This window comes from Colletotrichum fioriniae (genome assembly GCF_027942845.1).
Source record: "Colletotrichum fioriniae strain IMI 355084 chromosome Unknown scaffold_14, whole genome shotgun sequence".
NCBI lineage: Eukaryota > Fungi > Ascomycota > Sordariomycetes > Glomerellales > Glomerellaceae > Colletotrichum > Colletotrichum fioriniae.
The window spans coordinates 309,965-323,399 of NW_027076850.1; the positions used below are offsets into that span (position 1 = coordinate 309,965).

Genomic DNA, 13,435 nt, shown 5'->3' on the forward strand with positions numbered 1-13,435 from the left:
AGGTAGCCAGCTCCTACTTCTTCTGGGAGTGTCTTTAATTCGATGGCTGAGCCGAGCTGTAAGCCGCGCGGTTTGCGGATGAGCATACTGCTTTCGTTAGGAAGTCTTACGATTATTTGTTATCAGAGAGATCATACCTTGCATGGCAGTATGCCAGTGTTGTGGCCTCTGGACGAGAGATATAGCTCGACGGGCTGTGTAATTCGACATAGAAAGCCACAGGTTTGGCTTGTCTCGGAGGCTCTTAACAATGGCTCACCACTCAGATATTACTTGGTGGTATTTAATTTCAGTGAAAAGAGGCCAACCCATCCTCATTCAACTCCAGTTGACTGAGCAGAAGCTTCAGCCGTCGTGTCCTCAATCAATGTGTCCTGCCCTTCAACAGTCTTGGGTTCCCTAAATGGTCGTCGTTTCTGCCGGGGTGCGTTGACAGGAAACCGCTTGACGTTGTCGCAGGTATTGCACTTTGTGACCATAACATCGGCCCAGGGCTTCTTGCCGCCCTTGCTCAGATTCTCAACCGTTGTAGTGCACGACTGGCCCTCGACGAGCAGTGAGTCACAGAACTTGCACATCATCTGCTTGACCGAGGGGCTCGGGCGAATTTGAGCCTTGAGAGAGACGGCTCTGATGTCAGAGATGAATCGACGAGCGACTTTCTCGTTAGTCGAGCGCAACTTTTCGATCCTGGCGAGCTGAGCATCTTCCTCAGACCGTGATGATGAGTTTGAAGGTGAGTCCGCGTCCGGGATCTGCACAGTCGCCAGGTATGAGGCGGCCTGGTGCAGGTAGGATACCCGCGTGTATGCGTGCCGGTTTGGCAGGCTTTCGCTTTTGGGCTTGGCCATTCTCGCTCGTCCTCCCTGCGATTTGTACCACGTTTCAGACCCTGAAGGGCATTGAAGTCTGCGTTGCAACGAGAGTCAGTGTTGGACCTTGTTGTAAAAACTTCTGCAGGGGGTGGTGGGTTTGTTTGTATGGCTGCCAAACATGAGCGTTTCTCCAAGTCAAAGGTTAAGGTTAAAGGCGGGCATTCACCGTGTGGACCATAGATGGACACGGTCTTTCCAAAAACGGGTCTGGTCACATGACGTCGCCTTTGGGGTGTGAGACTCAGCCGCCTCCCCCTACGCGAAAGCTTTTGACCTGCGCTGCCCGCCTCACCTTTCGCCTCCAGTTCCACGTCGTCCTTGGATCTTCCACTTCCACATCAACTACGGCGCCTCCTCCCATCACGCCCTCCAACCCTGCACCTCCAATTGCCATCCGCTTTTAATCCCCCCCCGTCTGTCGTGCACTTTTCTCGACACGAATACGCGGGTTTTTTTATTCCTGCGATTTTTATAGTCATTCGACTTTCCTCTTCACGCGACACAGATCGTCACGCCTCTCCCGACATTCCAAGCTTCGCATCCGCAGCCTTGGGACCTTTTCAGCCGTTGCGCATCAGTACAACGGCCATTTCTTCTCCGACACTTAAATAACGACACCCCCGACAATTGACAACATGTCTGCTGAGGAGGATCTCATCGACTACTCCGACGAGGAGCTCCAGACCAACGAGACTGCGGCCGCCTCCAACGGAAAGAAGGCTGACGCTGCCGCCGGTAACGCCGTCGACAAGAAGGGCAGCTATGTCGGCATTCACTCGACCGGTTTCCGCGACTTCCTCTTGAAGCCCGAGCTTCTCCGCGCTATTGGCGATTGCGGTTTCGAGCATCCTTCGGAGGGTCAGTCCTGAGTTTATGATACCCTAACCCATACATCATCCCCTCCCCCATCAGCAAAGCGTCCGTCCATCTCGCAAGCCACACAAAGAACAAAAAGCCATCGACGTCGCCATCGAAGAAGAGGGAGAGAAAACGTACCGAGAAGCGGGAGTCAAGTTGGACATCCAAGTTTTTGTACGGGCACTGCTCGCGAATCCACCGGTGACAGGTGGATTATACAAGCGGCCGTTTCGGGGGAAGCGTGATAGCACCCCTCGGCCGCGCGAACACTGTGGTGTTCCCGAGTGCACTTCAGTCGGTCGATCGCTGCTAGAGCTTTGCCTCTCGGCGTTCTGGCTTCTTTTGTATCACAGTCGCGAGCGACACGGGGCGCATGCGACGCTCGCGATTCGTGCTCTGCCCCAGCCATCATCTTGATTGATTGATCGGCGAGTTGTCGTGGTGGAGGAGGAGACCAACTCGACAAAATGGCTTCTTTGCGCAGATGGACGGGCCCTTTGCACGCCCTCTACGTCGTTCTTCTGCTCTTGGAACACATATCTAACTTCGGCGCGATCCAACAGTCCAGCAAACCTGTATCCCTCAGGCTCTCCTCGGTGGAGATATCATCTGCCAGGCCAAGTCTGGTCTCGGAAAGACGGCCGTCTTCGTCCTGACGACCCTGCAACAAGTTGAGCCCGTCCAGGGTGAGGTCTCCGTGTTGGTTATGTGCCACACTCGTGAGCTCGCCTTCCAGATTCGCAACGAGTACAACCGTTTCAGCAAGTACATGCCCGATATTAAGACTGGTGTCTTCTACGGCGGTACTCCCATCCAGAAGGATGTCGAGACGATCAAGAACAAGGAGACCTGCCCCCATGTCATTGTGGGCACCCCTGGCCGACTTAACGCGTTGGTCCGCGACAAGGTTCTCCGCCTCGGCAGCGTCCGCATTTTCGTCCTCGACGAGTGCGACAAGATGCTCGACCAGATCGGTGAGTTACGGTCTCACATCCGCCGCCGACCAAACCTCTAACATCAACCAGACATGCGCCGTGACGTCCAGGAGATCTTCCGCGCTACCCCCACTCAGAAGCAGGTTATGATGTTCTCGGCCACCCTGTCCGATGACATCAAGCCCATCTGCAGAAAGTTCATGCAGAACCCTACCGAGCACTACGTCGACGAGGACACCAAGCTCACCCTGCACGGTCTTCAGCAATACTACATCAAGCTCGAGGAGCGCGAGAAGAACCGCAAGCTCAACGAGCTCCTGGACGACCTTCAGTTCAACCAGGTCATCATCTTTGTCAAGAGCACGCTGCGTGCGACCGAGTTGGACAAGTTGCTGAGAGAGTGCAACTTCCCCTCCATCGCCGTCCACTCTGGCGTCAGCCAGGAGGAGCGTATCCGCCGTTACAAGGAGTTCAAGGAGTTTAACAAGCGTATTTGCGTTGCTACCGACGTCTTCGGCAGAGGTATTGATATCGAGCGTATCAACCTGGCCATCAACTACGATCTGCCTGCCGATGCCGACTCGTACCTGCACAGAGTCGGTCGTGCCGGTCGTTTCGGTACCAAGGGTCTTGCCATCTCCTTTGTGAGCACTGACCAGGACCAGGAGGTTCTCAAGGCTATTGAGAAGCGCTTCGAGGTTGCTCTTCCGTAAGTTTTCCTCGGATTCCTACTTTTTTGCCAAGTATCTAACACATGTCTCAGTGAGTTCCCCAAGGAGGGTATCGATGCCAGCACCTACATGGCCTCTTAAGCGCGTCATGCCACAGTTTGGCAGAATAATCTGCTGGTGTATTTTCTTGGTTCTGGTTTCGGGAAATTGCAAAATTCGGACGTGGGTGACGCACACGTAAAGCAGTCACGCAAAAGGGAAGAGATGAAGCTGCTTCGAAAGTGCAAATGAGAAAAAGTCTATCAAGCCTCTCACGGAGAGGTCTCTTGCTGTTTGTACAGAGTAGTTATCAACATGGAATCAAGACTGGATCACCACGCTCATTGTAATTGATCGACCGTATGATTGTTTTTCCACGACAGGCTCGGTCTGTGGGATGCTACGGCTTAGGCCATGTTACCACTCTGCAGTACTCTGGCTTCCTGGCCTGGCTTTGCAGATGTCTTGTCCGGACTTGGGTGCCCACGATGACGACGCCCATACCACGCCGATGAATGCCACCCGGCCCAGTATTCTCCGTATGAAGTCTAGCATAATACTCGGCCTCCTTTCCTGGAAGGAGTGATGATCACGTGTAGATACTTGTGCTTGACACATCGTCTTGTAGATGCGCACCATCTCGTCGAAGGAAGAACGTTGCAAGTCAAGAAACTCCAGGGTCTACACCCACTGTGTTGGCTCATCTCCTATCTCACAGCTATGGCTTGGATGATGAGCACGACGGAACGCCGGTTCCTCGTTTGATTAGAAGGCAGAGTTCATCCCGCGTGCCTTTGAAGAGCCTCCAGGCTTGTGATGTAGCATCTCACTTTTGGGTTACATTGGAGTCTATCTATGTGTATTCGTTGGTCCCCCACCAACGTAGAGCAGAAGATATTTCCCAGCGGACAGAGGCAGATTTCGGACTTGCATCATACGATGTTGGTTTGCTATTCGTTCTTTACTCCCTCACTTCCCTGGAGAATCGGGCTGGGAGAATGGATCATCCGGAGTCCACCCCCTCTTACGTATATAAAGGCCTCCCATCTTGTCATTAGTGACGCTGCAAGTCTAGCCGGTGTCTGGACTGAGTGGCCAGTGCCGAACCAGTGCTTAACCTGCTTTGGCAGAGAGGACGCCTTTGTTGGTCCGTCCGCATAGGTTATTCTGCCCTCTTCCTAAACTTGACCTCCAACAGCCCTTCACGAACTACACACACCTCTCTAGGCTATTCGCGCCAAGGGGCGCTACTTCTCATGTATTACCAGGGGAATAAGCAACCGGTGACTACTGCGAGTATAGACTTGATGCTATTCTTGTCTTGGTTGTAATTTTCTGATAAGGATTTCGATAGATCCTCTCCTGATTCCTCCACTTTTCCCAGGGCACATTTACAGTTTCATCTAAGATTTCTGTCATCTTCACTAGTGGTGAAAGGAAACTAGGTGAATGATAAAGGGGGGGGGGGGCTCTTATATCATCTCTCAACCAGCCCCTTGATAGAAATTCGGTGTTTAGGAATCGCAAATCCAAGAGTCGCAAATCCAAGGAAAACCAAGAAAGCTAGTAGCTTCTAATCCATACCCCCTACTTACAACGTTTCCCATATCGCAGTGGCTGTTGAAGATTCCTTCGGCCAAAAAGTGATTTCAATACTCAATGCAAAACGATTCAGCGTGTCCCAAGGTCGTTCGATGGCTCAAACCTGCTAAGTACTGGCGACGTCTACGTCGACCCTTCGTAGCGTAGACGCCCCTGCCATAGAAACTTTGTCGCAATCGACTCGGAGAGAAGAGCCAGCTTGTTGTAACAGTCTTCCGCTGTCGATTGCTGCCGAATGTACATCACGCCTACGAGAGCAGAGGGAAGTCCAGGAAAGGATCGAACATTATGCATCACCATATTGTGCCATGTTTTAGAGTCCATTGGCTACTACTCCTCGCGAACAACGTTTTGAGGCTGCATTTAAATCATCACGAGCTCAACCCCTCATCTTCCGCATAAAATTGAACATGCCTGCTCTGCTACTCATACAGAAGTGACACCACCGTCATCTACAAGATCACGCAAGGGATCCCGAGCGGGTAATCACAATTCTCATTCCCAGACCCTTTTTTTCTTTCCTCGCCCTGATGCGCCCGTTAAAGCACGCCCCAGACACGAGTCCTACCAGTTGAAATCAGAGTCGACCAACCAAAGCTGTTTCTATAGTAATTCAGGTGGACTTTCGGTACTGTGAGCTGAGTTCGCGGCGGGAATAGTTAAAAGGCCCTTTCGTTGTAAGCTTCTACCGCGTCTTAGAAGGCATCCATGAGACGTCTCTGCGGCCTTCTCGCTCGTCTATTGTGCTACCACGTGTGAGGATGCCGCGCCCCCAGTCACTTATAGAGCATCGATTCACAGTCTTGGGACATGATCCATTAGATGCGTTCCTCGGGTACCTCTCCCCTTCAGCTATAGCGTGTTGTCGCGGATTATGTGACTGGCAGAGAACAGCGATTCGAGGGATTGAGAATTTGGAATCGATTATCGATGCTATCGTGGTACATCCGTTAATCTTAGGTGAAGCAACATGGCGAATACAGTTCTGAATGGAACGCTACTTGAAGCGCCATCATTCGTGTTGTCTGGTTTTCAGACCTTGAGCTTCTACGAGGTGTATTTATATCTTTCAATTCCCAGCCTCTTCCCTCGACATTACGCGCCGATCATCGTCGGGGAGTGTTCCCTTGCTAGGAGGACTCACGCCCTCGTACTTCCTGACGAGATCGCATTGGGGACAGTGTTACCAGCGATCAATATCAAGATCCGTCTGGCAACAAAATATCCACACCATAACATAGCCCGTTTCTACGCCGCGAGACGCCGCGAGGGGGGAAAGAGGAAACGAGTTTCGTAGTCAAATACTTTGATAACCATCACTCGAAACGTACAACAGAACAAGTCTTGTCAAGATGGCTATGTTTTCGTCCCCGAGGGCTTCTGGCCTTCTCAATCAATCGTCATCACTAATGTAAACACACCTGTCCCCAAAAGAAGCCAAAAACCAAAACTCTGCCCAAGTCTCACAGAAAACATGGCCATCGTCGTTGAGCCAACTCGCACCCTTACCTCTCTTACACCCTCTTCGCCTCACGATATTCCAAACCTCCATGTTCCCAAGAAGAGAAAGCTTACATCAAGAGTCATCACACCTCCCCCCATGACACCAAACGAAAACTCTTCAGTCAAGCATGACTTACAAAAAAAAAAAAAAAGAAAAAAAAGGACACAAATCCTTTTCGTCCCTCCACACCCTTCTCCCCTCCGACTCCAAGCGAGGCCAAAACAACACAAGTGGCCATCTCACCTCCCAAGAGACGGCCAAGCCAGGCAGAAAACACCACCGGGCCTCAAATGACGATGATTCACATGCTAACCCTTTGCCCCCCCCTTCCTCTCTCATGCTTCCCTTGCTCTTCAATGATAGGGTGGCAAGCTAGCCAGCCTCGGACCCCAATCGGTCGTTGCCTGCCTGCCTGCCTGACTGCTAGGTAAGCCATTCATTACATGGGATAATCATTCGGTACACTTTACAAAATTCATACGTATATCACGAGATCACATATGACGCATCAAAGGCAACGAAGCAGACAGAAAGAAAAAAACCCCTAGCTACTACCATGCACCAACTCCATCTCAGGCTCTCACCCTCGATTTTCCCCAAAGATAGCCTTAGCCGGATATCAGAGTCAGCCTACATACAAACAACAAAGCCACAAAGCCTCGCAGCCTGACCCCCCCCTCAAAAGCGGCTGAAAGACAATAACTGCCCCAGTCTGCAAGCCAGCCTGCTGAACATACGCAGCAAAAGTACAAGGCTTGGCCAGACACAAGCGCCGCATACCCGGAAAGCGAAAAGCATATTTTCACTTTTTCCTTTTTCAACTTCGCATACGGCTGCACAACCTTGGCATCCTGCCGTGCCGTGGTCGCGGCGTCGTCACCTTGGGCTCCGCTCCGCTCTGCAATGAAATATACTGTATCCGTAAATGGCCTTTGTAAAATTCCACAATCATTGTAATATTCCCCCGTAGTCTGCCTGCCTGCTAGCCCGTAAGGCGCATGCTTGTCATTGATAACCTTACGTTTCCAGGTTCGTCGTAGAAAAAAAAAACACAGCCACAAAAGGAGGCTGAATCAAGCGCCGCCAGCCGACCTACTCTAAATGTCTACTGCGTACGTTTTTCTGTCTGCTGCCGAATGCTGGCTCTCCTGCTGCGCCTGCGCCTGCGCGCGCGCGCCTACTTGATTGGGGAGAGCCGCGTCCGCCGTATGCCTCGGTTACCATCAAACCTGGGTCCCTTACGAATGCAGAGAGAGCATCGTGGACTCCGTACGAATGCGTGCTAAAAGTGTACTGACACTCTAAATTACGATTAAAAAAAGGGGGACCCTAGGAGCCGGGAGACTTCGTCACTGGAGCAAGTCTTTCCACCGCGAGTCGTGCACGAAACCCAAGATCTGGGGCAAAAGCATATCCGGCGGGGAGGGGACAGAGGCCAAGACTCAAAATGGCCGCAGGGCCGCAGCGACTCCAGCAAGCTGTCACGCGGGAGCCGGATAGGTGGGCGGTGGAGTCCTGAGAAGGGGCTCGGATTGCGCAAAGCGGGAACCATTGTAGCTAATCGACACGGTTTCGACAAAAGAGTTCGGACACCTTGGCCCTCCTGCCTCCGATTGTTCGGGCTCGCTTTCTACGGAAGAGGTCGGGTTGAGAGGCATCGTAGGTTCAACCGTCCAGTCCAGTAACATTACCGCTTCGGACTTGTCCCCCCCGCAACGGCCATATTTGCGGTGATAAGGACAGCACATCGTAAGAGTCATTCTCCATGATGGAGAAGAAAGGTCGCTTCCACGTTGACACGTCGGCAAACCGGTGACTAAATCGCCCACGCTGTCCCTCTATCGCCGACACCGGTCCATTTCCTCCTCTTGCAGAATCCACAGTGTTCTTCCAAACCTGAGGCCACTGGAGCGATTGCGTGCACGCGTTGCTACCTGGCGGGTTGCGACAAGGGCGTGATGGTGGTGATGTGAACTTGTGTAGTTTACACGATGCTCCGCGTCGCTAGACTGGTCCAGCCCTGTTCCGAGATTCCCAGGTAGTCATTTGGCCGAGGCTGGGGGACACTTTCGTCCTCGCATTTTGTAAAACCCCATATTGTCCAAAGGATTTCTCGCTTCATGACGTCTAGACTAGGACCAGAGCTGTGTGTCAGCCGCTGGCGCCCGTGGGATCAGATCTGAGATGAGATTCACGCCGTAAGCCCATGCAAGGCTACTGCTCAGCTGCCTGCGCGTGAAGAATTGCACAATCGACGAGGGATGGCTGGGCTGCCTGTTTGATGATGACCTGTTGAAGGGTTTCCATATGCTGTCGTGCCGAGCCAAAAGGCCAATCAGTTTCCATACTCCGTTGGACCCTCTGACTGTTCCCTTGGTGATTTGCCTTGTGGTGCCAATGAAGCTGGGGTTGCAGACGGGTCTTTGGTGGATGACATCCAATCCATGCTGCTGCCTGGTTCAGGATTTGGTAGGAGGGGCCCCCAAGGGCTTGGTGATCCCTCGCCCGTAGCGAGTGGGTGAGAGCGGTCACCAGGAATAGACAGATAGATCCATTGTTGAAGCAGGATGGCAAGGTGATTCGCCCGTCAACTCTTCTCTGGGTCCGTTTCCCATGCGAGCATGTCTCAATAACGGTGCCCGACTAAGAGCATCTAACTGCTAAGGCTGTGGAAGTGGACGCCTCGTCCTTGATTCTTCGGATAGGCCTCCGGAACCCCATCGTCGACGCCAGCCTCTCTCCATAGTGCATAATACCTTATGAATGACGACGAAAGTAGTCGGACTTTGGGACGTGGCTAGAATGGCTCTTAGATCGCTAGTAACGCCGCCTGCCGAGCTGAAGGGTCACGCGAGGCGCCGCTGTCGCTGTCGCTTCTCTCGACAACTCAGCTCGCGGATAGCCGTGAAACCAGGCTCTGGTTCTCACAGGCTGCGCCGCTAGCGCCAAGCTGTCTGAGTGATGGCCTCGCAGAATTGAGGATCGAGGGAGGCGAGATGCTAGTAGGTAATCTGACTACTCACGATGGTTCACGTCTTGCTCACAGGAAACAAAAGACAAATGTCCCAATCACCGGCACTTCCGGGGCAGCGGACGGTTCTCCACCTTCCATACCTTGGCGTGAAATGCGTTTGGATTGCCGCTTACTGTGCTTGCCTCCTCTCGAACTGAGTGAATAGCAGGCCGTCCAGACGACTTTGCTAGTTCACAAAGTATTAGCTAGGCGGGGAGGCAAAATGAGGGGTTCCGTCTGCCACCTACAGCTTGTCCAACGTCAATATTGGCCAAACTTCACCCGCTAGCTCATTTGAGTGACGGCAAATCGCCGGCGACGAAGCGTGACTGAAGCCTAGTGGTGTAATCGCGTCCCCGCAGTTGATGACTTATGAGCAAATGGCTTCGACGAATGACAGTTTCTCGATTTCACAAGCGCTGTTCCGTGGGATCACGGTGACGGAATAACAGCAGACGTCTCTCCACAAGTTGCAACCTCCGCATCACGGGTCTGCTTTGCTTTCTCGCAAACAAGACGCTCAATATCATCATCGAGTGATATCTATCCGTAGATCTCCCCATTCACTAACACGCGGGGCGATCCGGGTGGGACGTTCAATATCTCCAGACTCCAGAGGGCACGAGGAGATCACGGAAAGGACTCCTCGCTACCGCCGATGTCCGTAAGCGAGCCATATTGGGGGGATGTTTGTATCGCTAGGCCTTAGTCATGCTGAAAAAGAGCGAGATTGTCGCTCGGATGAGCTCTTGGGCGGTGCTGAAACCCAACGCAATTCCCGTCAGGGGGGGATCATCACCCCATCGTGCCCATGTGGTGTGCCAATCGAGCTAGAAGGCCGCGATCTTCTCGAAGCCTTCCGCTTTAGACCGCTCGAGGCTCTTGGTTGGCCTAGGCCAACCGATTCTTTACAGCAGGCAACCAAATTTTGTCTCGGTGACTCCTTTGGTGTGTCGCACTCTGTGTGTCTGAAAACCAGTATGGTGTGTGGTTCGAAATCGCATGGGCACCATCAGAAAAGTCTTCATGGTCCGGTGCAATATTGATGCGAGTTTTACCGAAAGACCAGAACGGCGTCAGCCGGAAAGAGTCATACGAATATTCGTTTTTGCGCGCCGCGCTGTTCGAACTTCGAGGCTTGAGCTGTAACCCAGCTCACCGTTTGCTTGAGTCGTGTGTATCAGCCGCGCGGCAAACCACGGCAGCGGCACCCTGCAACTTCCAGCGATCGTTTTCCCTCAATAGGAGCAGCGTGTCTCCGTCGAAACCATCGTGAGCATGATACGGTCATAGCATGGGCCTTTGCGAGAATCCCTTATCCTGTGGGCCAATCGAGCGCGTCCGGTAATCCAGGGACACGCGTAAATGAAGTCTCGCTTTTCATCCCAAAGCGCCGCGGAGACGTAGGTCTTCAAGCCGCCACTTGGTAGCAAGATTCTCAGGTTCGCGAGCTGTGCTAACCTAGGTGAGCGCCCCTCCGCTTCTGTGATTTTCGTTTCCCTAGTCGAGAAGAGGCTTGAGACGTATTGAGAGCATGAAGGCCTGGCGTGTCTGGCCAGCTAGAGTTGACTCATCGAGGTAACTAGATGGACACAAATCGGCGCTCATTGGTCAAAGAAGATCGTGTATCGCAGGAAGCCAAGGGTGTTAAGAGCCCACTCATTATCCCGTACGAACTGGATAACAACATGTGTACCTCTGTGCAAGGCGCACGCAGGTCTTTGGCTACACGAAGGACATCCACAGTCCAACGCAAGACAGCGAACCAGTGCTGCATGGAATCCGATCATGTGTACGGATATCGTAGAATTCCGTCCTGGCTTGAAGAACAGCTCCACGCTATTGTCCTGCTCTCGGAGTAAGGTCCTCGGGCGAATGAGATTTCGGACAGACAGCGGTGGGAGTCTGTCCAATGAGCGGCAGCTGTGTGTTCTTCGCCCCTCTTTATCATCCCTTCATCGACGCTGCCGCCAAACGACAATCTGAGTTCGTTGGCCTGCATCCAAGACGGCAATGCTGGACAGATTGAGGACAACCCTCCAATGAAGACCTGCCGCGGGGCGGAGCGGGGCTGGCTGCGACGGAGGTGTGTGACATGGCAATACCAGTGAAGCTGCAGAAAGCCTGTAGCTTGCAGCTAGACCGAGTGATGCCTGCGAACTGCACAAGGGGGCGGTGGCCAGATGACGGCATTTCGAGGCAAGCAGACTCGACTGCTTGATGTTCCCCCTCCTCCCCTTCACCAAACTTGATGCCATTCCCGGCCCCCAACTTCTAGAAGATTCATAGCCATGAATGTTCGTTGGTGGGGAGAAGTCGTGAAATGTTGGGAGAGCATGTTATCATGGTGCCTGAGGAAATACAGAGCAATGATGCCAAAGTTTGCAGGTTCGGTACGAATCGGAACAAATCTCGTGGTCGGCCGGGGTCTAAAATGGTGGTCGGTCTCCCGCACGCCCAGCCGTCTCCAATACTGCCCAGTACCAAAGCATGAGTGCAGTCCGGCGGGCGAGACGAGTCGGTACGTGCAGTCTATGTATTGGACTGGGAAGACCGAGACCACCAGGCGAATGAGAATCATCAGCCACCCGGGACCTTTGGCATTGATTGGTTGTTTGGGTCTCCCATAGCGTATTCCGTATACTTCGTGGCAAACAGAGTGCTCCTGTGTTCAATGTGCCCCTTGTCTTCTCTGATAGATACTGACACTTTGCTGTTGCGTCGCTCTTATCTGGCACCAGGTACTTGCAGCAAAGTACAGAGCATCCATGCTCTGCTTGGGTGACTTGTGCACATTGTGCACCTTTCTCGAAATGAAGATATGCAGCGTGTGGGGGTTAGCTCGAAAGTACTGCTTCAGGTCGTTCCAACATGATTGACCTCGCAAAAGCGTATCAGGGTTCTCGCCTGGAATGTTTCGAGGTGTCTATTTGAAGGTCAAGCAGGTGTAAATTGTTTGAAGACTAGGCAAGAGCCATGCATAGCAAACATCTTATGACATTCCCTATGCTTAAGGTGGTAGCATTTGAAGGGGGAATGGCCTTGTGCTTAGCCGTGAGACGACTGCGTCTTCTAGTATAGAAAGGATGCGACGTGCGGGCACGTAAGCAATCAATAAGACAGGACGCGCAGACGGGATCCTCGGGTCGTGGAAGGAGGGACAAGATGGCCATATCGAGATGGAGGATTATCGAAGCGTGAGGCTTGGTCTGTGGAGCCAAGATATGAAGACAATACGTAAAATGAGATGGATGCTGGTGACAGTGTGGCTGAATCCACCGGATGCGATCTGTTCCATTGTCCCCGAGACGTCCGTGTTTTGCGAGAGTCCAAGACCAAGTTGGTACACCCATATCATTGTAGCTTATTAGACGGGCTGACAAAGACGTATACTAGAAAGAGCGGCTGAGGAATCGCCCCTGAGATCAAGGAAGCGCCGGAGACGCGCAACTGACATGCCGTAGTCCGTAAGCATCCCGTCGAGCGTATCTTTTGACCTTTGCAATCCAGCAACAAAGCTCTGAACCTGAAGCGGAGCTCGTGGCGGAATTTGAGGGGGCGCACTTCGGTATCTCGGGGCTTGAGGATCCACTGCGTCTCACGGAAGCCCGCCTTCGCCGGACAAGTAGGTAATCAAGGTGCAGCGCGGTATCCGTACCCAGGGCGAAGGATGAACCCTTTTGCAGCGACAGTATGTCATTCTCCAGGCTTGCAAAGACCACTGAGCCACTGGGCTTTGGGCAATGACTGAGTGTGAATGATGTCACTGGCTAGGGCGGATTCAGAGGTCCCCAGAACGACCCGTCCAGAGGCCCATCGTTCCTGTATGGATACCTGATGGAGACTCAGGTTGTCGACCTCGGCAGGAAGTGCCGTCGGCTGTCGAGCAATAGTCCGACAGCGAAATTGGGGTGAAATCACCGTTAGACGCGTCTACG

The 13,435-nt window shown here is 52.8% G+C and overlaps 2 protein-coding genes across 2 annotated transcripts; one reads left to right on the forward strand and one right to left on the reverse strand.

Annotated features, from left to right (window-relative positions):
- Nucleotides 1-314: 314 nt before the first annotated feature.
- N0V96_010274 (uncharacterized protein) lies at nt 315-851 on the reverse strand (the record flags this gene model as incomplete). Its single annotated transcript, XM_053194631.2, has 1 exon — nt 315-851. The coding sequence occupies one exon, from the start codon at nt 849-851 to the stop codon at nt 315-317; it is 537 nt and encodes a 178-aa protein (XP_053047800.2).
- Nucleotides 852-1,510: 659 nt separating this feature from the next.
- Nucleotides 1,511-3,480, forward strand: SUB2_4 (Suppressor of the cold-sensitive snRNP biogenesis mutant brr1-1; the record flags this gene model as incomplete). Its single annotated transcript, XM_053194632.2, has 4 exons — nt 1,511-1,733; nt 2,297-2,707; nt 2,759-3,377; nt 3,432-3,480. The coding sequence occupies 4 exons, from the start codon at nt 1,511-1,513 to the stop codon at nt 3,478-3,480; spliced, it is 1,302 nt and encodes a 433-aa protein (XP_053047801.1).
- Nucleotides 3,481-13,435: the final 9,955 nt, after the last annotated feature.